The sequence below is a fragment of the Protopterus annectens genome, chromosome 3.part1, assembly GCF_019279795.1.
Source record: "Protopterus annectens isolate FY-2018-M chromosome 3.part1, PAN1.0, whole genome shotgun sequence".
NCBI classification, from domain to species: Eukaryota; Metazoa; Chordata; order Ceratodontiformes; family Protopteridae; genus Protopterus; species Protopterus annectens.
The window spans coordinates 537,951,279-537,977,995 of NC_056732.1; the positions used below are offsets into that span (position 1 = coordinate 537,951,279).

The 26,717-nt window shown below is 36.5% G+C and overlaps 1 protein-coding gene across 4 annotated transcripts in view; it reads right to left on the reverse strand.

Annotated features, from left to right (window-relative positions):
* Positions 1–685: 685 nt before the first annotated feature.
* Positions 686–26,717, reverse strand: part of LOC122798203 (sodium channel protein type 4 subunit alpha-like) — a 2,607,519-nt gene continuing 2,581,487 nt past the window's right edge. For all 4 annotated transcript variants that reach the window (XM_044066954.1, XM_044066957.1, XM_044066953.1 and 1 more), the window contains exons 26-27: positions 24,184–24,454; positions 686–4,238 (exon numbers count right to left, since the gene is read on the reverse strand). In XM_044066954.1, the coding sequence (XP_043922889.1) occupies positions 2,998–4,238; positions 24,184–24,454 (1,512 nt within the window). In that variant the 3' untranslated portion in view covers positions 686–2,997. The remainder of the gene's footprint in view (positions 4,239–24,183; positions 24,455–26,717) is intronic.

Genomic DNA, 26,717 nt, shown 5'->3' on the forward strand with positions numbered 1-26,717 from the left:
CACACACACACACACACACACACACACATATATATGTATATATATATATATATATATATATATATATATATATATATATATGTAGTTTGCTTTCTATAAAACAGCATAGTCACTGAAAAGGTAGCATATATTTTCAATTGTGCACAAACATTTTCTTTCAGGCCTAACAGCAAAGGCATGTAGCTTTTCATGTCTTTTATATGATGGCTGCATAGATTCTGAATACTCTTTTATTAATATTTTTCTGAATAATCACATAATGTGCACTTCCCTGAGGTATGAAGTAGCATTCATGTTGTCAAATTAAGTCCACTTTATTTGTTGCACTTTTCTCTCAGAACCAAAATACTAACAGAAAACCAGTTTCACATACATGTTATAAAATTGTGCCATGTTTGTATAATATTGGGCATTGAGAACAGTATACAGTACTACTCAACAGTTTGTATAAAATGAGTACATCTGCACAACTGTTTCAACATAATTTTAGAGCACTGCATTTTATGGCTTATTTTACTTAAAAATGTGCTATTCAGAAAATTGCTCTTTGCACATATTGTACCATTGTGAGAATTCCCTTTTTAAACATTGTTTTTCTACAAATGGGTACTGCCGTTGTAGAAGCATTATACTTTAGAAATGGCATTTAAACATACACAGTTTGGGAACACATGCATTTTTATAATAAAAATCCTTCAATTTTAATTAGCAAAAGTTGTAAAAATTTAAATATGTTTACTTAGTACTTTAACTGGTGTATTAGAAATTTATTGTAGTATTTCCTCAGAAAAGCCAAATGACAAACCAGAAGAAAAACAGTAAATAACTCAGGTGTGTTTTCAAAGAGGAACACTAAGTTCTGTGACAATATTTTCAAGCTACAGAATTGTTTCTAAAATACTTCCAAATCATCAGTGCCTTTACATATTCTGTTGAGTATTCATTTAGGTAACTGGCGCCCAACTAGCCACCAGTATTTAATTTGTTCTTATCCTTGTTTAATGACCTTCATCTCTTAAAGAATGTCAGAATGTTCTAAAGCTTGTGGCAAAAAATAACAATTATATTTTTCCCATAACATATTCTGTGCCTTGGCCATTGTCTAGTGGTGTAGTTCATTCCTGGTTTCTACATTGTTTGTGTGATTTCTAGATATTATGATGGGCCTACCAAATAATATCATTGTTTTTGTGGTTACCTCAGATTGCATGTATATGATTTCAAATGACCATTCTGTCTGAGTACCATTCCTTCATGCATTTGTAAATAAAGCCTGACTGTCACATTTCAAGGATTACCTTTTAGGCAATTTGTAACAAAAGCTAAGAAAGCCTGTGTTGCCAAGCTTATATAACAAAAGCATAGCTATTTCTCTATAGTGGGCTACAATGAGAGACAGATGTGTGCTATCAGTCTGAATAGCATCCATCAGTTTTGTAAAATGGGTTACATTGCACAGTTTTGGGAAACATTGCTCTGTGATATGCATTGCATCATTTTTTTCTCCCTCTGCTTTTACTTTTTTCCCTATTGTATTCCAATTTTTGATAAAAAATAGGAAATTTCAACTAGACGTTAGGAACCATAAAGTCATTACAATAGGAAAAGAAATGTAGTTTGTAGTTTTCCTCTCTTGAATTGCAAAAAGGCATCTTACATATGAATGTAAACATTTCATTTATTTAGATTTTTATTACGATAACATCTACAAAAACAGATCGAGTTCTTCTGACTTATTGAATCTTAACTCGTATCCGAAAGTATCTGCAATTACATAAAATTCTTCCTTTGACTGGTTATCACTTGGGACAGTACCTGAGTAAGGCCACATTTTAAGTATCATATGTAGTTCTAGAATCCATTCCTGCAAGCAGACATGGGCCATAGAGAGTCCAGATAATGATAGCTAGTCAGGTGATTCAGAAGCAGGGAATAGGCTGTCTAAGAAAATATTTGAGGCCTGGTGATGTGACTAAAAGGGAAATGAGGGTAGACAAACTCACTACTTTCAACCCTGCAACTTTATTGGGCCTAATCTTAACTGGGATGCCATCAAGGAAAATGAAACAGCGTCACGCAGAAACCAGGTGAGGAAATGTGTAACAGTACTTAGGCTCGCCTTACAGACATTTTAAGTATAACCAGGCATTTGGTCAGTATGATGTTAGTCAAGCACTATAAGCAGTTCTGGGCCTGTACTCACTGATTCCAAGACTGAGTCTCTACCATCACTCTAATAATAAATCTTAACACATACATTTGCAGATGCTGGTTAAAAGGCAGATGAACTGCTGGCAAAGCAAGAACATTCATGAACATTTGTACATGTCCATGGACTTATTTTACAGAAGTAGCATTAGCAGTATCTGTAATTTCGGAATTGTCCTAATAACCAGCTATATGGTGGACTGTTTTATATATGGTAGAGTGCCTAGAAAATATTACAGTGGTCCAATTTTTAGAAGGAAAACTTACTAGCAGTACTACATTACTTCAGTTATTTTTTTTCTGAACTAGAGTTCAGATCTGAAAATGTTAATTGTATTTAAATCAGGACAATCGTTTACTTACACAGAAAAGTCCAAGCGTACTAAAAGGTGATAATAACAGTAAATGTTACTCATCCTAAAACAGCTGTGATAAAGATATGCAAAGCAAGGAAATGCATTGCCATAAAGTAACATGCCACTATACATATGACCTGTAATGAATGCATACAGTGAGGCATTGTCAGTAGATAGAGATACTTTGTATTAACTCTTTTACAGTTTAGTACAGTATATTGAGTCACACCATAGATATAACTGCCATGACCCTGAAAGTTCATTTGTGTATATAAGAAATAGAAATATAAAACAATAGCAGATGTAACAGGGTCAAAAGTTATGGTCTACCACTTTCCTTGATGAAGCAGTGAATAGCTTCTTTGCCTCTTGTCCAAAGGAAAAAAATAATAACATAGTTACTCTGTAAACAATATTTTGTTAAAGCCTTTCATTATACAATGGTCTCTCTATCTCTGTCTGGCTGTCTCCTGTAGTCTCTTAGACTGTTGTTTCTCCCAGTACGTGTCTCTGTCAGCTGGATTGTGTCACTGCTGATTTTTGTGACACTATCATAAGATGGTGGAGAGGAAGAGGAGGACAATGTTTCTGCTACATCAGACTGCCTACAAAAATGTTCCTTCATCACAGATGCAATAAGGCCTACTTTTTCAGGTGCCTCTTCATCAATATCATTGTCATTACAATTTCTATGGCGGTATAAGAAGGAGGCTTGTTTCATAGAACGATGAATCAAGTGCCTCCTGTAGGCTCTTTGGATAACTATAGCAGATACTTCCTCTTGTTTTCTCCTCAGTGTGGTTGTGATTGGTTCATATGAGATCTTTGATGGATTGGCAGCCATAAACTTCTCTTCCATTTGTTGCTTGAGAGCATCCATTTCTCCTGATTCCCCTAAAACCCTTTTGGTGAAAGCAAACAAAATATCAAGGCAGTGAATTCTATCTCCACTAACCATAGGAAGGTCCATTGCAATAAGTTTTATTTTGTTTGGTCTTGCAATACGTAAGGGTTCTTCAAGTGCATCTGCAAACTCTGAGAGCTTGGCATACTCAATAAATTGAGTTGCTTCAGGATCAAACTTCTCCCAGACTTCATAAAACATCTCAAAATCATCCTCACCAAGAGGTTCTGAACTTTCTTCAGTGGCTACACTGAAGTTCTCCAAGATTATGGCTATGTACATGTTCACAACTATTAGAAATGATATAATTATGTAACTGACAAAGAAGAATATTCCAACAGATGGGCTTCCACAGTCTCCCTGTTGATTATTACTTCCTGCATGTGTTACATTAAAATCACAGTCTGGAGGTCCACTATTTAGAATTGGGTTAAGGAGACCATCCCACCCAGCAGATGTTGTAATCTGGAAGAGGCACAACATGCTGTTAGCAAAAGTTTCAAAGTTGAACATGTCATCTATTCCACTTTCCTTTTTAACGTATGCAAAGTTAGACATCCCAAAAATAGCGTAAATAAACATAACCAGGAAAAGTAAAAGGCCAATATTGAATAAGGCAGGGAGGGACATCATTAAGGCAAATAGCAGTGTTCGAATTCCTTTGGCTCCTCGAATAAGTCGAAGAATACGTCCAATGCGTGCCAGTCGAATGACTCTAAAGAGAGTAGGTGATACAAAGTATTTTTCTATGAGGTCAGCAAGTACGAGTCCTTAAGAAATGGAAAAAAAGAAAGTATTACAACACAATGCTGTTTTGTGCAGTCACATTTCAGACTCAAATCTAACCATCTGAAACAGTTTTAATGTGTTTGACTCAACAGTTGCATTGCATTTTAATATACAAGTGATTCAATATGTATTTATTAATCAGAAATGTCCAAGTAATTACAGCTCATTTCCAATGAGGTCTTTAAAGAGTCATGCTATAAAAGAAAAGAAAGTTATCTATAGTATTTCCCTGTGAAATAATTTATATAACCATTTACTTATCTCCAGTTTAAACACCAAATTGCTTGTAAATTACTTTTTCTGCTATCATCTTATTGATTATCTTTCAGGTATCTGAACTCTTCCGTCTTCAAGGCTGGTGCATTAGTAGTGATTGAAAAGGTGGATTCTTGAAGGGAGCCCAGATAAATGTATTACAATTTAACAGTTAGGATCCTTATTACAAGACCACCACTAAAACCAACAGTTTGGTACAGTAAACACTTTTGACGTCTTTAGTGTCTATAGGCTTGGAAATAAAGTACAGCAGATGAACTGCTAAGGGTTTTACTAGGAAGAGTCATTCCCACAGGTGATCACACATACAGGGAATACTTAAGCCAAACAAACTTGGACTTTAGCTCTCAGTGCCTTAAGAGTTAACATTCCATTCTGTTATGATCCTTTTTTACTGGTAGGAAGTAAACTAACTTTATTAGTCTAGATTTTTTACTACCCAGTAAGGAATCAGATATGGTTTTGCCCCCCCCCCCCAAAAAAATGTTTTCCTGTGATATCTGTTTAACATATTTTTGCTTTTTTTTTTTTTTTTTTTTGATTTTGTTCATTAACACATAATCCGTCTGCCCTGTGATTCAAAAATAATATAATTCAAGTTAAAATGAGTGGCACCTATCACTGGGGGTACTAACAGAAAACATCAAGAAACATGATTTTTTTAAATGGTATCCAATTCTTACAGAGAAGATCTATGGCAAGCATGCCTCACAACCTCTTAGAGCAAGAAATCTGGACAAAATCATGAATAAATGGGGGGAAAAAGACCCCAAAAATAGGGACAATTTTTAAATATTGCTTATATAAACTTAGGAAGTTGATAAAATAACAGGTTTTGAATTAGCATGAATTTTCTAAAGGGTATAAAGTCTGAAACTCAAATATTTGTCATTAATTTCTAATTAATTGATTTTCAATGATTTGCCATGGATTTGCCAGAAAATCACAATTTTATGAGAAATAAACCAAAAATATGAGGCAAAAATCTGGACATTCTGCAAAAATCTGTACAGTTGAGAGGTATGTTGGCAAGTAATAACAGCTGTATCACCATAATGCTAGAGGTGCCCTTTTAACAGTAAAATTATACTGCTGAATCATTGAAATTAACAATTTTCTTTACAGAGGCACAGAGACAGCCTTAGGATAGGATCACATTTCAGATCAGCTTTCTGTAGAAGAAAAAACTGTGTTTAAAATATATCTATCAAAGAATAAGATCATGTTTGCATGCCAGGGGGATGTTAATGTAGTCTTCACCTCTTAAAATGTGAAAGTGATGCAGAAGCTGATCTAATGTCTCACTTCTGTTATTACTAATTTTGGCCATTATTGAATAACTAGTTTAATAACTGTACATGGCACAGTTACTACATAAGTATTCGATAGAACTCTTGACATTACGCTTACTGCAAAGTAATGTATTTGTGAATTTATTACTATTTTCTGTGTACACCTGTTTGCATATGTGTGTGTGTGTGTGTGTGTGTGTGTGTGTGTGTGTGTGTGTGTGTGTGTGTGCACGTGTGTGCGCGTGTGTGTGCGTGTGTGTGTGTGTGTGTGTGTGTGTGTGTGTGTGTGTGTGTGTGTGTGTGTGTGTGTGTGTGTGTGTGTGTGTGTATGTGTGTGTGTGTGTGTGTGTGTATGTGTGTGTGTGTTGATACAACCTGACCTAAATTTCAAAAGAAAAAAAACTTTAGGCTAATAGTTCAGTGTCCTTTCCAAAGATACGGTCTTCCGTTTTTCTCACTTGAGCAAATAGTTTTATTCAGTCTTTATACATGTCAAAGAAATAAGGACAACTACTGAACACTGCCAATGCAGTTAGAATACTGAAGTCATTTAAACAGCTTTTTCAATAAGACATAAGCAAACTGATCAATTTATAGCATTCCAGACACAACCTGTGCTACAGATCAGTTCAGAGAGTCAATCAACCTGGATTGTTTTGGAAGGAAACTGGAGTACTCATCAAAAAGTCACATACACATGAGAGCTTGCATAGTCCCAACATAAGATGATCAAAGGTCAGGAATAAATCCCAGATCCTTGGGATGGGAGACAAAGTTCTTAAACCCTGGGTCACAATTAAGAGAAGCATTAAGTGGGCATTAATGCTACTGTACAGAATTTCCTCTGTAGCAGGGAGGATATGAGGCTATAGATCACACCACCATTTTGTACTATTATTCATCATTTTTTTTCACTGCACTCCTTGACATTTGCTAATAAAGTTGTAACTATAACCATTTTAATTATTACAATAAAAACAACCACATCATGATCACTTACAGGGGCTGTTCAAGGGTTGTGTAGTCTTCTACAACATGTATGTGTGGGCACACATACTTTTAATCCATTGTGTAATCCTCACAACCCACAGATTCACTATTTTCAATAGTAAGCACTTTTGTTACTGTTTCCAAGCAAGATTAATACATTTTCACTTGCATCTCAAGGAAAAATGAATGTCTTAATTAATTTGATTTGAATTACTATTTCAAATACACCTGAGCATAACCTTGATTTAGACACCATACTTTCAAAGTTACTGCATGGTGAGCTTGTCTGCAGATTTTACAAGAATCAATATTCACCAAAGTTCCAAATAAAAATGTCAATGCCTCTGTAATAAAATAAAAAAAATACTATAATACTGGTAAGAGACCACTGAAAAATACTGAGGCAATGGAAAGAACTATCCATAACAAAAAAGGGGCAATGTACATAATATTATTAGAGCTGGACACAAAACATGGTTAAATCAGGCTTTTTGACATGGGTGGGCATAAGCCTAAAAAATTAGTACACATTCGGTATGTCTTGCTCTACAAGTTAGGCACATGAAGAAACACAAATAAAACAGAATTAATAGCAGTAATGAGGTATGCAAATAATAGTAAAAAAAATTAAAAATAAAGAAAAAAAACAGTTGAGTTGATGTATATGATGCCATGCTGTTGTGGTATATCTACCATTCCCAGTATAATGTAAACAGTAATCTAATGATATGTCTAGTCATCTTTTTAAAACTACTCCAAAATGTAAGTGTCAATTAGTGAACCCATGTCAAAAACAGTGTATAAAGTCCAAAGGAATTCTGTTTACCAAAATACACAAACAGCTTATTACCTGTATAACGGAGCTGCAATTAGACATAAAGGGTAAGATGGCAGTTTGCATTTCAGAGACAGAAAATCCTTGATGGATGCAGTACCAAATTAGCTTGGATCCTTCTTTCAACCCAGAAGCACTCAGTGGTCCAGGATGTAATTTAATGTCCTTTTCACCAACTTGAATGTACCACAGTTCAGTTCAAGTTGCCCATTCTATACCCAAGGCCTGTATAAGCCATACACCTGATACATAATGCAGGCAAGCACCATAGCTAGGACTTTTATCAAAGATGGGCACTGGACATGTGTTAGTCATCCCATTACAGATGGAATGGGAACAGAAGTAGCAGCTGAAGGGATAGCTTCACACTATCATGCTTGTGGCATTCATCAGTGACAGCTGTTTATCATCTATGTATAGGTACAGCTGTGTTATCCAGAATGTACATGCATGGGTGAGTTCCAAACTCACTCCATTATGCTGAGTCTAATGGAATAACTTAGAATAGGGGAGTGGCTTTTACTTGTAGCATGTTTCACTCTATGCTGGATACTATTCGACTAAATTTTAATGCACGTGCGCTTGCCTCCCTTGAAAAATCAACAATGGTTCCAGTTTGCTGAGCCTTATACAACCTGCAGGCAACAAACTTATAAATCACAGACCTGATGTTCTACAACAATTACTGGAGAGGTTTGAAATTCATTGATATAAGGTGTTACTGTTAGTGAAGCTCTTAAATGCTTCAGATTATTGTTTGACAATTTGTAGAACTACTGTAATTTTGGTAGTCCACCAACTATATGGCTGCAGGTTTGTTTTTTTTTTTTTGAGTATTAACTTTGAATTTGCAATTAATTGAGAAGTAGACCTTTAAACATAAAAACGTCATCCATATAAATGACCACAAATTAGGTCACTTGTTGAATTCTGCAGTAGGAAGTTTAAACTGATAGTTCACTCCATGCCTCAGATAGATATAGGTGTAAGAAGGAGCTATACAGCCTGGACTCAGTCATTGCTCTGCGAACTGTAATAGTCACTACGTGTAGAATACTGTGTGCATGATGTACCTTTAAGAAGCGTTTCAAAGTTGGCACGTGCATATAAATAGCCAGCATGTGCTACCTTCAGTGCCATTTTGTCAGTGCAGCCAGACAGTGAGCATGTATGAGTGTAATAGCTAATTTGTTTATAAGTTTACCTAAGTTAAAGTTATTAAGCCTCAACCCTGATGTGTTTGTGCATAGTAATGCTGCTTGAACAGAACCCACAAAGACTCGTCTATTTTATCCTGACTAGACCAGCGACACTGTGTCAGAACTGGGATTCCAGAGACTGCTTTTCAGAGCTACAAGGTGCAGAGTTAACAGTGAAGGTAAATTAAGAGAAATGAGCATGAAAAATGATCAGAAACAAACCAAAGGTAATGAAAACTTGCACAAATGATTTATTTTATAAGAAAAAGATAAAATGGAGCATTACAAGGGCACATACTGCATTATTAAACAAGCGAAAGCAATAAAAGGTTTATTAATTAAAAAAAAGTTTAAGATATTTGATAAAATGCTTATCAGAAAAACACATAATGGGTTTGGAATTACATCAGAATTGCAAAAGAAGCATGTTTAAAGTAAAACGGGAGTGTTTAGAGTAAAACAAGCATACAAAAGTATAATAGGCATGAAAAAGATTAAAAGAGCAGAACAAATGTAATGAAGAGCAAAAAGGGCACATTAACATAAATAAAGCAAGGCAACTCCATGTGTTTTGGCATAACTACTATTTTGCATTGTATTCAGGGCATAACTAGAGTTATTCAAAATATCTCAAAGAGTCTAAAAGTGCTCAGTGTGTGCTTATTTCTGTGCATTTATTTTGAAGAGTGTATTTGTGTGTAAAGTGCAACTATTTCATAGAGTACAGTCAAACACAGCCATTTCAAAATGTTTCTTGTGCTGGGTGTGTCTGTGCTGCCATGGCAGAGTGTTTATTCACTGTAAAGAGTTATTTAGCAAATACAGCCATTTGGAGGGAAGTTTCAGTGTGCTGTGTGCTGTTTATTCGTAAAGTGCAGTTACTTTGATATGTTTCTTACTCTGAGCTTCTTCTGCCCAATTTATTTGCAAAGTACAGTTGTTCTGAAATGTTTCTTACACTGATGATGTGACTTTTACAGTACACTGATTTCAAGAGTAGTACAGTGCCCAAAAGTCTTATTTCACAATGTTTCTTACACTGATGAGGTGATTTCTTACAGTACAGTAATTTTAGGAATATTACAGTGCCCGAGATACTTATTTCACAAAGGTCAGTTATTCAGAGGATTGTTGTGCTATTGGGCATAGTTACAAATACTGGCATAAATTTCTGGCATACGTGTATGTGTGTATGTTTCTGCATACTTGCAAAAGCCTTCATTGGTATGTGTTAATATGGCAGACAGATTTGAAAAACTCTCACCATTGGTTTTTAATTAGAATATTGCAGAGAATTGGAGAATATTTGAGAAAGAGCATGACATTTTTATATAAGCAGCTTATTCTTACAGAGATGCATGCACCAGGGCATTCATTTTGCTAAGCCTGGCTTGGTCAGAGGACATTGAAAGAGAGCATTCATTTGTGTATGCATCAGCAATATATGAGGGAGAAGGTGAAAACTGTCATATTGTTGTACAGGCTGAATCAAGGGAAGACCCACAGTGTTTGAAGTGCAAGTTCAGGGAAATGTGCAACTCCCAGATAATTATTACATTAGAAAGGCATTTGTTTTACACAAGAGATCAAAGTCAAGGGGAAACTTGGAAACTTTTGCAGTTTATATGACTGACTTGAGAAACAAGGTTAAAATGCATCGGTTTGGTGACTTAAAAGATGAGTTGATAAAGGACAGGCTTGTGTGTGGTATTAATAGTGCTGCAGTGAGAAAGATTTTGCTTCGTGACAGTGATTTAATGCTGAGCAAAGCTATTGAGATTTCTCAAATCCATGAAATTACATGAAGGCACACAAGTATGCATACAAGTGATAAGAGGGGTGGGAGGTTGGTATAATGGTTAAGATGTTTACCTTACAGACATAAGGTGCAGGGTTTGATACTCACATGGGGTGATTAGCAAGACTTAAAATGGCCTACAAGGGCAGTTGGCCGAGTACTGATCTATGAACCTATGAACCTATAAGAGTATGGTTTCAGTAGGCTTCAGAACAAATGTAGACAGCATGCAACACGTGGCTTGCAGAAGCAGGCCTAAGAACATAATTGCCACCCTTGCAGGCTTAACAGGGAAACCTTATTGTTTTCCACAAGTTCTAAAAAAAAAGGAAGTGCTCAGAGTAGTACAAGGGTGAGTCAGCTAAACCGAAATCCAGATTTATTGTTAACTGTTACAATTGTGGTGCCAGTCATGAGTCTAAAAGAGAAAAATGCTTAGCATTTGGTTATCAATGCCACAAGTGTAAAAATGGAACTATTTTCAAAAGTTTTTCAAATCAATTGAACCTCACAAAGTTATGAAGGTCACTTGAAAAAGTAAGTTGATCATATAGAGAGCTGCAATTCTACCTTCTACATAGATGGTGTATCAGTAATTGGTGAAAAAGCTGATGCAGTAAATGTTTTGGCAAAGAATGAAGTGTTTTGTACTGTCCAGATCAATGATAAATCCACCAAGCTCAAAGTGGACACTGGCTCAAAATGTAATGTTATATCAGCAGACTCATTTGCTAAGGTGAGAACTGGTGAACAACTCAGTGTGACTAGCTGTGGGAAACTTGTTGCTTATGGAGGTGAAGAAATTCAAACCGAAGGCTCAGTAGTGCGTTCATATTACTTGGCTAGGAACTGTTACAACTTGTTATTTTATGTAGTCTGAAGACATGTGCAGTCATTATTGGGTCTCAGAGACAGTTTGAGAATGAATTTGCTTTCTTTTACCAAAGAAGTTCATCATATAAGCACATATCCTAGTTCTAATTTTACTGAAGCTATTTTCTCAGAATATACTGATGTTTTCAGTGACAAGTTGGGCAAACTTCCACTTATATATTCCATGAAGTTAGACCAAAAGGTTAGTCCAGAAGTCAGACCAGCAAGAAAAGTTCTGATAACTATGCAGGATAAAGTCAATGCTCAGCTGGATAAAATAGTGCAAGAAGGTGTAATTTGTCCAGTTACAGAACCAACTGAATGAGTGTCATCCATGGTAGTAACCCACAAAAAAGGCTCAGACAAAATCAGAATATGTATTGGCACAAGAGATTTGAACAAAGCATTAAAAAGACCACATCATTCAATGTGTACAGTCGAGGAAGTTGCAGCCCTAATACCAAATGCCACTGTTTTTCTGTCTTGGATGCAAAAAGTTAATTTGGGCAAGTGATGCTTGATCTCAAATCCTCATTACTGACTACTTTTCCTACCCCATTTGGCAGATATAGATTCCTCAGGATGCCATTTGGAATAAATTCTGCAAGTGAAGTCTTCCATCATGCAATGGAGCAATTTTTTTTCAGGTTACCCTTGTGTCATAATAGTAGATGATTTATTGGTTGGAGGCAATGGTGAAGTAGAGCATGACAGAAACCTTAAGAAAGTTCTAGACAGAGCATGTTAAGTGAACTTAAAGCTCAATCCTCTGAAGTGTAAATTCAGACTACCAGACGTTATATATGTAGGTCATTTATCTACTAGCACTGGCTTGAGACCAGATCTGTCCAAGCAAGCAGTCATTCTTGAGATGCCAGCACCAGATAATGTTCAGGCTTTGCAGTATTTTCTTAGTGTGGTCAACTATTTAGACAAGTTTATATCACACTTCAGTGAGTTGACAGCACCTTTTAGAGAGCTGATGTGGAAAAATGTTATATGGTCTTGGTTGGAACAGCACCAGAAAGCATTTGAAGACCTTAAGCAGAAAATTGCCACCCCACCTATATTAACATACTATGATGTCAATAAACCAGTATCTCTCTCCTGTGATGCTCCAAAATTTGGTCTTGGCACAGTTTTTCTTCAAGAAGGCAGACCAGTAGCCTATGCATCTAGAACTCTTACCCAAACTGAAATACAATATGCTCAAACTGAGAAAGAACTTTTGGCAATAGTATTTGCATGTTCAACGTTTCATGATTATATTTATGGTTGAGCTATTCAGATTGAAACTAATCACCAACCTCCAGTTGCTATTCTAAAGAAGCCTATGCATTCAGCTCCAGTGAGATTACAAAGAATGATGCTCAAATTGCAAAAGTACAACTTCAAAATGGTCTACACGAAAGACAAACTTCTTTATCTGGCTGATACCTTATCCAGATTGCCCAGAAACAAGGGAACAGCTTCATGCAGAGAATTTTGACTTTGATATCATGGAAGTGCATAATGTTTAAACCACGAGACTTGATGAGCTGAGAAATCATACAAAGACTGATCCAATTTTTTCAAAAGCTCAACCACTACATTAATGTTGGATGGTCATCAAAGCAATCTAGTGTACCACCTGAAGTGCAAACTTATTTTCCTTACAGAGATGAGAGGTTGATGAAAGATGGAATTATTTTCAAAGTCCTAAATTTGTTATTCCTGCTTCCTTGCAACATGAATGTACCCAGATTTTGCACTGTAGTCACCCAGGATCAAAATCTATCAAAAGAAGGGAGAGAGAACTAGTATTTTGGCCTTCTTCAGTAACAGTAAAAGACATTGATAAAGTGCTTTCTTCTTGTTCAGTAAGCAATAGTACTAAACCAGATTTACAAAAAGAACCACTTCAATTAAGTCAAGTTCCTGAACTACCTTGGTAAACAGTAGCTACTGATATATTCGAGTGGATCAGTTAGCATTACTTAGTGTTGGTAGACTCTTATTCGAACCGGTTTGAGATTAATTTACTACCTAACATAATGCCCACTGCTATCACCAAGTTGAAATGTCATTTCTCAGTCCATGGAAGTCCACACAAAGTTATTTCTGACAATGGTACCCAATTTACCAGTTAGTTCTTTCAGAAATTTGCAAAAGAATGGGACTTTGTACATATTACTAGTAGTCCAGAACATCCACGGTCAAATGGACTAGCTGAACGTGCAGTACAGAGTGTATAGCAATTACTTGAGAGGTCATAGTGTGATAATACTGATGTCTTTTTGAATTTACTTAATCTCAGAAACATACTCCACGACGATATACTTGGAACACCTGCTCAGATACTTCTATCCAGGCAAACCAAAACAAAACTGCCTATTAGTTCCAGTTTGTTGAGGCCTAAAGCTAAGAACAGCAGAACAATTAGAGCCCAATTATTCAGAAAGTGTTCTTTCCAGAAGTTCAGTTATGAGAAATCAAGCGGATTTCTTCATCCATTGAAAGAAGGAGAGACAGTGAGGATAGAAACGGTGAAAGGTTTCAACCGGATTGGTCAAGTGACAGGTATTTGTACCGAGCCGAGATCCTACTTCGGAGAATCTGAGGGTGTGGAGTACCGGAGAAATCACAGACATCTTCTTCCTGTACCAGAATTTTTATCACAGCTTTGTTACTGTGATACAGACTCTAGATCTCAGAGCAATCCAGACAATGTTCCTGTTGCAGAATGTGTCTTAACTTCTACTTCCATTCCTGATGATGTTTCTTGTCCCTAAAGCTAAACATTCAGCAGACACAGTCCCATTTGCTAGACCTGATTCTAATTTCTATTGTCACATGATTTGGTTGTACTTCCAGATCTAGTGTGAAATACACAGCAACCTGGACATAATTGTTTGTATGTAATTAGTTTTGTATAATTGCATTACAAAGAATTATTTGTATTGATTTCATGTCAATTAATGCCGTCAACATTGCATGACTTATTTCTCAAAGAGGTAGGATGTAGAACAGTGTGTGTAAGTTGTACCTTTAAAGAAGCGTTTCAAGGTCAGCACGTGCATATAAATAGCTAGCACGTGCTAGCTTCAGTGCCATTTTGTGAGTGCAGCCAGAGAGTGAGCATGTATGAGTGTAACAGCTAGTTTGTTTATAAGTTTATCGGAGTTAACGTTAATAATCAATCCTGATGTGTTTGTACATAATAAAGCTGCTTGGACAGAACCCACAAAGACTTGTCTATTATATTCTGGCAAGACGAGCAACACTATGGAATGCAGACAACGTGGATTCACTTAGTGTCCTGAGAACTGTAACATCCAGCATAGAAAGTAATAGGAATGATAAAATGTATGCTTCCTCATCTCTCATGATGATGGTGATGGGTGTTGGTATGATGTGCTAGGGGATATACAAACATACAACTTCTAGTACAGCTCAGGAGTCAAAACAAGAGCACTGAAGAATAAATTATCCTGAAAGTAGGGCGGCTCCTTCACAACCCCCTGCTGTATACATACACAAATGCTCAGGGAATATCATATAACAAACATGCCAGCTAAGTGAAGTACAATAGCTTCTACACATTCACTCCCCATACCAATCCCATGGCACTATATAGCACAGAAGCCACAGACAACACTTTTCTTTTTCCAGACAACACTACTGATAAAGAGATATGTCAGGGCATATCGCAGTATATGGCAGCCTTCAAGTCATGGAAACTGACTCCATCCACTAGTCTAATCAGAGATAAAAAACAATGGCAAAATAAAGAAAGAAAGAAAGATAAAAAAGTTATACATTGCTCATGTAGACGATATTCATTACAGTAAGCATATGAGTATAATCATAACATGCATCCGATGTTTTAAGGAAAATGTATGGATAACATCCATTTAAAAATATTTTAAAATGTTAACAGTCATTGAGCTCACATGGAATGACAGATAGAACAAGAGCCTGATAAGAACACTATGCATTTTATTTTGACACTGTTAAAGAACTTCAGTAAAAAAAAAAAAAATTAGGCTAGTTAAGCAAAACTTCACAAAACTACTTTATTTCAAATAAATCATTTTTATCACATTTAATTTGACTAACTGCACTATACCTGTAAATTCATATGCATTTCAACCATGAATTGTACTCCTTTCTCTGGTGCATTTTAAAATGCACATGACAGATATTACAAAATGTCTATGGCAAGCAGTCAACACTGATAAGCAATGCATTTTACAGCAATGAAGTCCTTACTGGTTTCATAAATTAAGTTTTACTAAATATGTGACATATGAATTGTCCGAGATGGAGATGAATAAACACATTCATAGACCTCAACTGATTCACATGTAGAAGTAATTACAGAGAAACTTATAATATGAAGAGAAACTGTAGAGGTTTTGAATTTATTCATATTAGTTTTACCAACATAAATTGTAATCAATGGACAAAAAATGATCTATAGGTTATTCTACTGTGGTTATGAGGTTTGTGGGACTATGGCCAGGTAATGAGGGGAACATTCCCTGTATTAAGCAGTATAAAGTTACAGCCACTGTTTTTAAGATATATCTCTACACAGACAAAGCCAGGTGCAAATAGTTACTTTTATTAACAGAATTGTTTAAGCAGAGACTACTAATCCATATTGAGTATATTGACAGCTTTGACTATTATATTTGCAATGCTGGCATTTCAGAAAATGGAATTAGTCAGTACTAGCTCTGTGAGATTGGTCAAGTGATTATTTGTTCTGTTTCTATAAATGCTGAGGACCAGCTGTATAATATTTAACAATGATATGCATCCCTTTAGGATATTCAAGTCCCTGGTGCAACTGCTAACTTATTTACTAGACACTTTGAACAGCACTTTTCTTCCATCAGAAAACAATATAAAAAGTAAAAATATCTCAAGTCTTGAAAGGCACCCACCTAGGTAACTTTCAGAATTTCTCACTCACTTTTAAATTTTATCACCTTTTGGGAAGCTAAGAGATGGCATAGAAATCTGCCAAACTATGGAGGTGCTGGGCTTCTACAAGGATTTCTAAAAACTCATGATGCATTTAGTTTTTCTCTCTCTCCAATACATCATAAGTGTATCACTAACCTGTAGCAATTTCCTGATCTATGTTAATCTGCAGCAGTCACAGCAATAACATAATTATGGTGATAGAAAAATAAAATTTGAAATGAAGGGCCTCTTTCCAATGTGCAATAAAAAACACTTGCTGTAAAACTGCACACTTCTTATCTGCTAAGATAAAATGCACTTGTTAAGGCAGAGCTGTTATGAACTTGCTGGAGTATGAACTGCAAGTGTTGATAAACTTAACTCCTACAGGTTACGCTTCCTGTAGTCTAAAAGATCATTGATAAAAGCTGTGTCTCCTGTAAAGAATCAATACATTCTGTGCCAAGGCAAGAGTACTGTAAATGCCAACATTCCCATATGAATCAATGGGTGAAATCGTAATTGGCTGCTCAGCAGTGTAACCCATAACTGCTCAAATAAGGTGAGCTGCACCACTCAGCAATAATAATGTGATTCAGTAACATGCCTACTTTATATGTCATCGAATTGTGTATACAGATAATTTACAGGTCTAATAACCACTCATCAGAACACCCCGCTAACCTGTAAAAGTGTACAGTAATGTATTACAGGCATGTACCTTCTGCAGACTTTGAGTGTCTCACACACACACACACACACACACACACACACACACACACACACACACACACACACACACACACACACACACACACACACACACACACACACACACACACACACACACACACACACACACACACGGTCACATACATACATACACACATGCACCTACTGACATACACACACACACACACACACACACATACATACATACACACATGCACCTACTGATATATCACATACACACACACACACACACACACACACACACACACACACACACACACACACACACACACACACACACACACACACACACATACACACACACACACACACACACATGCATACATACACATGCATCTACTGACATATCACACACACACACACACACACGCACACACACACACACACACACACACACACACACACACACACACACACACACACACACACTGTCTCTCTCTCTCTCTGCAAAGAAATACTCACCTGGATGGCAATTTGAGTGAAGTATAGATGCCCTGCTTAGATTCTCCCATTGGCAGATATAGATAAAACTTGAGTAATAGTTGGACTAATTTTTTTTACTCTTGTCTGCTCAGAGCTAGTGTAGTAGTAATTTTCATGAACCAATGTACTATGCAAATTCCAAACCAGAGAACTACAATGTTAACTCTAATAACTTAATTTGCATAGGTCATACCAACAAAACTACCACAATTACAGGTGGCAGAAAAATGCTAATTACAACATGCTACAGAGATGAGAGTGTTTCATGATTGTCCATGCTGCATATTATGCCAGTTGTGAGTCTCTTCATAGTATGCAAATCACTATGAATACGACCCATACTTTTTCAAATTCGGAAAAGGGAAAATTGACTACAGAGTTGGAAGCACTAATTTCAAAAAAAAAAAAAAAAAAAAACATTTCAATCTAGCCAGCACAAGAAGCTATTATTTAAGCTTTGTTGTTATGGTCTGAACATTTCTTTAATCAAATGGATATCATGGCATGCAAACTTTTAAGATGTAAATAGACCAATCCATATCTCATTTAGCTAATTTCACTTTTGTCTTTTCTTGGTCCCTTGTCGTTTTTCATCTTCACTAAGACACTAAAAGTAACCTTCCCAAGGAACCTTTGTATGAGGAAAGTAAGGTAATCTCAGTAATAGCAAATCTGCTAGTAAAAATTAGCAATATCTTAAGAATTTGTGGCATAGAGAGATAGAGCCCTGACTATGACCTAGAATGCTCAAATTAATTTTGCAGCTCGGTCACTGAAAGAGCCATGTATGGGAGGGTGGAAATGAGAGGTTTACATCAGTTAACCCATCCTAGGGCAGAGGGATTTTGTGGTTGTTGTTGTTGTTAGCGTATTTGTTCCTGTGCAGGTGGAGGCCTGCACTACACCAATGGCAGTAGGAACAGTGAATGTGTGCTTGGTAATCCTAAGCTGGTGATAGTAGCCATCATGGAGCATGTGTGTGCACACACAAGGGAGAAGGCATGGATGCCCCTGCTGTAATGCTCATACCAACATCAGATACCAGGAGTGAGGTGAGGGCCACAGCAGAAGCACACCAGGGCACAACCATCACACAGGTGTGCTTCTGTTGTGGCCCAACACAAGTAGTAGCTCAAATGGATATAAAGGTGCTGAGTCGGATATCAGTAAAATAAAATAAAATAAAATAAAATGGCAGTATTGTTTATTAATATTATATCTGTACATTTCCAACAACAATTATAAATACAAATGTAAAGAATGATATGACCTCTGCATTATCTTATGACTTCAAAATACATGTTATTATGTTTCTAATTCAACAATTTTTCACACATCATCCGTATCCCATTCCTTGTTATAAAATGTTTTCCAGCCTCTCCACGTATATATACTAAAACAACTTACAAGCATTCGATCTGTCAAACTGTTGCTCATGTGGAATACTGAGATAATATCTATATAATACATTCTGAATATTCATGCTTTAAATCATACAGTTTTGTATAAACAAGAATAAATCTACAAATTCTACAATCATTTGCATTTGAAAGAATATTTAATAGCTTCCATCTCTCTATACTCAGAAAAGAACAGAATTTCTCAGTTTTACACATGTACCTCATTTCAGATTTCAGTAATAATGTACTGGAGTATAAGGAACTTAATTTCTCTAGTGTCTTCACTCATTTTAGCATACTCAGTATGAATCCCGCTTCAGGTATCCCCTTAAAATAGGTGACATACCTAGTTGGATAAATCTGGTCAACAAAAAACTGTACTATTACAACTACTACTACCACTATTACTGCTATTGTTGCTACTACTAATGCTACTGCTACTACTACACCTACTACTGCTATTGCTACTGCTACTACTACTACTACACTACCACTGCTCTGCTACTGCTATGACTACTACTACTTCTACTATTAACATTGCTACTAATACTGCTACTGTTGCTACTACTACTGCTACTGTTACTGCTACTACTGCTACTACTACTACTACTACTACACTACCACTGCTCTGCTACTGCTATGACTACTACTACTTCTACTACTAACATTGCTACTAATACTGCTACTATTGCTACTACTACTGCTACTGTTACTGCTACTACGGCTACTACTACTACTACTACTACAACTACAACTGGGGTCTATATTACATAGTCAAAGGAATTAAAACCTGAATACCCTTCATCAACACATATGTGTCAAACCTACATTTAAGCAAACAGCCACGTAGGCCAACTATGCATGACACAAAATCACAAACATTATGAAGTGGGGGGCTTCACCCCCACACCCCCTAACTAAATATACTAACTCTGAGTTCACACTACAGTGGGGAAAAGGCAGATTTAAAACAACGGCCGACTGATTTTTTTTTCCCTAGGAAAGAAATTAATGATGTGACCATTTGCTTAACTGTAGGTTCAAGACATATGTGTCGATGAAAGGGTATTCGAGTTTTAGTTCCTTCAGCTATGTAAAATAGACCCTACCATTGCTTCTGTACTATGCTACTACAACTACTGCTACAACTGCTGCTACTACTACTGCTACTAATACTGCTAGTGCTGCTACTACTACTGCTACTACTAGTACTGCTATTATTCCTACCACTGTTACTGCTACTATTACTACACTACTACTGCTACAACTGATGGTGCTACTACTACTGCTACTAATACTGCTAGTGCTGCTACTACTACTGCTACTACTAGTACTGCTATTATTCCTACCACTGCTACTGCTACTATTACTACACTACTACTGCTACAACTGATGGTGCTACTACTACTGCTACTAATACTGCTAGTGCTGCTACTACTACTGCTACTACTAGTACTGCTATTATTCCTACCACTGCTACTGCTACTATTACTACACTACTACTGCTACAACTGATGGTGCTACTACTACTGCTACTAATACTGCTAGTGCTGCTACTACTACTGCTACTACTAGTACTGCTATTATTCCTACCACTGTTACTGCTACTATTACTACACTACTACTGCTACAACTGATGGTGCTACTACTACTGCTACTAATACTGCTAGTGCTGCTACTACTACTGCTACTACTAGTACTGCTATTATTCCTACCACTGCTACTGCTACTATTACTACACTACTACTGCTACAACTGATGGTGCTACTACTGCTGCTACTAATACTGCTAGTGCTGCTGCTACTACTGCTGCTACTAGTACTGCTATTATTCCTACCACTGCTACTGCTACTATTACTACACTACTACTGCTACAACTGATGGTGCTACTACTACTGCTACTAATACTGCTAGTGCTGCTACTACTACTGCTACTACTAGTACTGCTATTATTCCTACCACTGCTACTGCTACTATTACTACACTACTACTGCTACAACTGATGGTGCTACTACTGCTACTAATGCTGCTAGTGCTGCTACTACTACTGCTACTACTAGTACTGCTATTATTCCTACCACTGCTACTGCTACTATTACTACACTACTACTGCTACAACTGATGGTGCTACTACTACTGCTACTAATGCTGCTAGTGCTGCTACTACTACTGCTACTACTAGTGCTGCTATTATTCCTACCACTGCTACTGCTACTATTACTACACTACTGCTACAACTGATGGTGCTACTACTACTGCTACTAATACTGCTAGCACTACTACTACTACTGCTACTACCAGTACTGCTATTATTCCTACCACTGCTACTGCTACTATTACTACACTACTACTGCTACAACTGATGGTGCTACTACTACTGCTACTAATACTGCTAGTGCTGCTACTACTACTGCTACTACTAGTACTGCTATTATTCCTACCACTGCTACTGCTACTATTACTACACTACTACTGCTACAACTGATGGTGCTACTACTACTGCTACTAATACTGCTAGCACTACTACTACTACTGCTACTACCAGTACTGCTATTATTCCTACCACTGCTACTGCTACTATTACTACACTACTACTGCTACAACTGATGGTACTACTACTTCTGCTGTTAATATTACTAACACTGCTATTATTACGACCACTGCTACAGCCACTATTACTGGCACTACTGCTACTGCCATTATTACTGGTAGTATTGCTACTACTACTGCTGCTATTGCTACCACTGTTATTACTATACTACTACTACTGCTAATATCACTACCACTACTAATAATATAGAATAGTATCATTTGTTCTCTTATTAGATCATAATCGACTTATCTGTTTGAAAAATGGGTGTCAAGGAATTCCCATAAAGAAAGAAGCTCAGGTAGTGAGTCTTGGCATCCTTTTAGTGAATGGGTAACTAGTAAACTAGTAGGTTAAGATTAGAGAAGCCCAGTCATAATTCTGTATAGTACTTGGAATTTTAGCAGATCCCATGTACTACCAGCTAAACAAAGAAAATGTATAGGAGCATGAAGTGGTTGCAGCTTTGTAAGCAGTGAGGCACTTAACACTGTAACACAAGCATCAAAGTGAGGCAAATTGCACTTCTAATCAATAAACTGCTTTAAAATCTGTTTGACTCTTAACTCTGCCACAGTTTTTTTCCCCTAGGTGGCAGTGTGGATTGTATTACAGGTTTTAAAGCTGTTAATGCTTTCTGTGTTCTGTGATAGCTGCTATGTGTGTTGTCACAAAAGACTAGAGCAGAACTGGCTTGAAGGGTGTATAACAAAAGATGATATGCACTTCTTTGCCATCAAAGAAGTGCATAACAAGCTTATCTTTTTACTAACGTTGGAGTGCAATCAGCATGCCTCATTTACTACAGACGTAGCAATAATGATGATTGCAAGAAATTTCATTACAAATAAAGACATTTTAATTAGAGCCCTCAAAAGGCTTAGCTTTGTCATAATATGCTGAATTGCTGTAAGACCTTAAGTCAGTGAAGTTATTTGGATATCTGATGTAGTGGCTGCATGTGTATATCACAGTTCCAGCACATGAAGAAAACATATTGTAGGTAACCATTTGAAATGTTGGGACCCACTACGGTGACTCCTGAAACATGCACACTGAATGGCCAAAAAAATCAAGTCAGAGATGGACATTTCCTGGAATATTACCTTCTCTCTGAGGTATGGTAATCTCAGAGTTGGTATATATAAGAACACGGGTGCAAAAGAGCTTCCCTCCCTGCAAAAAAGAAGATTAAGGGAGAAAAGCAATCTTCGAGATTCACTCTTCTCCTATAGTTTCAGTCTCTTTTTTTTGTCTTGATATTACTCAGCATTTTGAGTGTTGACATTTCAATAAGCAGCCAACTTTTTAAAGTTAGTACAATGCTCACCAAAAGCTCATAAACTATGAGCTGACCTAAACCACTCTACAGCATTCTGATTGCTTAACTACTCAATAATATTAGGTCAATAACTGAAGACAACATGTCACGTAATCTGTGTAATAAAATAACCACTAACATCTTCCTGTGTCACTGTTCACTAAAATGCTGCATAAAAACCTTTTTGATATGGGGCTCATAAATGTTAGTGCTTAGTCTTAGTACATATTTAAATTAAACTTAAGGCCATTACTTTATACTGTTGCTGTTCTGATTGTTTTACCAAAATGCCCTATTTTTCTTGATAACCTGCCTCAGTTCTCACTCTTCTGATACCTCAACATGTATCTACTGCTGTGCCATCAAATGTACTAGAGCATGATAGAATGATAGATAGATAGATAGATAGATAGATAGATAGATAGATAGATAGATAGATAGATAGATAGGCAGATAGATAGACAGATAGATCGATAGATAGATAGATAGATAGATAGATAGATAGATAGATAGATAGATAGATAGATAGATAGATAGATAGATAGAGATAGAAAGAGACAGATAGATAGAAAGAAAGATAGATAGACAGATAGATATATAGATAGATAGATAGATAGATAGATAGATAGATAGATAGACAGACAGATAGATAGATAGATAGATAGATAGATAGATAGATAGATAGATAGATAGATAGAGATAGAAAGAGACAGATAGATAGAAAGAAAGATAGATAGACAGATAGATATATAGATAGATAGAAAGATAGATAGATAGATATATAGATAGATAGATAGATAGATAGATAGACACAGACAGACAGACAGATAGATAGATAGATAGATAAATAGATAGATAGATAGCTATATAAAGAAAGTGAGAGATAGATAGATAGATAGATAGATAGATAGATATTATTTTCTGTGGTCTTGAGGTAACCAAATCCCATATATTTCATTACAATACATGTTATAGTGTCTACATCATTTATTTTGTATTTAATTTGGGTTTACATTTTCTCAGTTTGCTTTTTTTCACAAGCATTTTTTTTAATTTCCTTTTACTTGAAATACTCTGGGCCTTCAGTGCTATTTTGTTGCCCTTAAGATATCTTATTAGTTAATATTACACAAGCAGTGAACAGAGTTCTTTTCAGTACCTACCTACAATGGAAAGAACTACCACCACAAAATCAAAAATGTTCCAGCCTATTGTGAAATAGTAGTATCGAAGAGCAAGGATTTTCAGGAAACATTCTCCAGTGAAAACGACAATGAAGGCAAGGTTTACGTAATAAAGGATGTTGCCCATTTCTTTGGTCTGGTTATCTGTCTCCACCATCATAGCAACCATGTTAAGGCAAATCAGGACCATGATGAAAATGTCAAAGGCTTGCTTTGACACAATATCAAAAATTAGTCCTTGACATTTGTTCTAAAAAAAGAAGTGAGAAGAATGTTACATTGTATCACTCTGCATATATATTTGTGGCCAGAATCCAAAAGAATTCAAATAATTACAGTTCTAATACTATATTAATAAATGTATGAGAAGATGAAGTTGATGTCAGTATAAATGCTGCATAGACAGACACCATAAAGAAAACATTGGAGATACATAAATTACTCACCTATACTCACAGCAGTTCTAGAACTGCTGATCCATTCATTGGTGCTAACTGTGTGTTTATGAGATGCACGATTCAGTGACTGTATTAGGGAGCCAACATGCACTGGGATTTACAGGCATTTGCCTGTGGTATAACAGCCACCTATGTTGCATACTGGTGATCTGCAGTGCACTGCAATGCATACCAGTGGTTTCCTATATGGCCACACATCTTTTCTCTTACTCTGTGGACCAGTGCTGCATGTTGATAGAATCACTACACAATAATTGCTTTTTGAATGGTGTGCCAGTTTGCAGGGTTACACAAAATGCAGTTTTGGTATGACTCATCTGTAGAAGTGCTTTTGCAATTAAATTGCATTCTGTTGTGTTAACATTGCATACATATGCAGACGAAATGCTGTACAGATGCATTGACTCAGTGAAAGAAATCCAGATATAGTGCAGTATAGAAAGGATAAAGGACAAAAACTCCTGGGGCCAAAGTGGGCCCAGTATGAAATTCTGCATTCAAATACAACAAAGAAGATCATATTCATTGAAATGAAATGAGCCATTCTAATGCTAGGGCCACTGAAAGAAACTTCACATCACTACATCATGGCATGAAGTTGGACCCAGTACAATACAGTCTTCTTCATAACAAAGGGGCTGTACCAGGTCTACAGCACTACTACATCAAAGGAGTGGCCCCCTCTTACCCATTTTGTTACTAGGCAACATTTCTTCACAGTGAGCAGTTGGAATTAAATTATGAATTACACATAGCTATAGTATCAAGATCTGCATAGTATATGCCAAGGGCTTATAAAATATTTTCTTTCTATACTATATTTTGAAATCTTGGTCTGAACAATTACAGTAGCAAGCCATACAACATCTGTAAGTGGGCATATCAAAAGGAAGTTACACAGTCGAGAAAATACAAAATCTAGGGCTACAAAGCTCACATCTTTAGAATCTTAAAAAAGCAGAGTAGCTAAATTACTTACTGACATAAGATATCGACATAACAGGCATTGACTGACACACCTGGATATGTCCAAGGCCTTTGATACTGTCTCTCACAACAAATTACTGACTTCCTTAGCTAAACTGAAACTAAGCTCATCTGGTCTCTCCTGGTTCCAACGTTACCTAACAGGTCGTCAACAGGCAGTAAGATGGTCACAAGACGTGTCCCCCCTACTCCCAGTTACACTTGGTGTTCCACAAGGCTCCATCCTTGGTCCCCTTCTTTTCAGCATTTTTACCAAAGAACTCATTACTGCTAGTCCACTCGCTTCATTAATTCCATATGCAGATGACTCCACGCTAATATGCTCAGCTTCATCCATCCAACAACTTCAAGTGATAAAGCAAAAATCATTCACTGAAACTGAAAAATGGTTGGCCAACTCACATCTCATACTCAGTCCTAATAAAGTCGATCTTATGATTTTTCAACCCACTAAGACTCTAGACCCCCCCCCTCCAATATCACTGCACTCAATAATACAATAATTTAACCTATCAGGCAAACTAAACTACTTGGTGTCCTAACTGACAATAGACTGAGATTTGATCTGCACATATTACAAATTATCAAGAAAACACATAATAAAATTGGTATGCTAGACAGAAATAATACATTTTTAACTGATAGTTCAAGTGGCCATTGCAAGAACCCAGCTTCTCTCTACACTTCTCTGCTTCTCCCATACTTACTAACTTGAAAAAAATCAGACCTTGATAAGCTAGAAACATGAAACATGCTACAATAAAATAGCTAAATTTACCACAAATTCCTCACACAGGACACATCACTGTATTCCTCTTTAGAAAAGTCTCTTGGCTAGAAATTTCACATCTGTTGATAAATAATGAACTAACTATGGCCCATAAACTAATGAATCAATAAGACAAAATCCCTGCCCTGCATAACCTAATTCAAACATATTCTGATAATCACACTCTTCATTCAACCAATAAACTATTAATACAAGTTAGTAAATCCTTAAACTCAGCAGGTGACCCCTTATATTCCCTCTACATAGTAAAAATCTGGAATTCATTACCTCATACCATT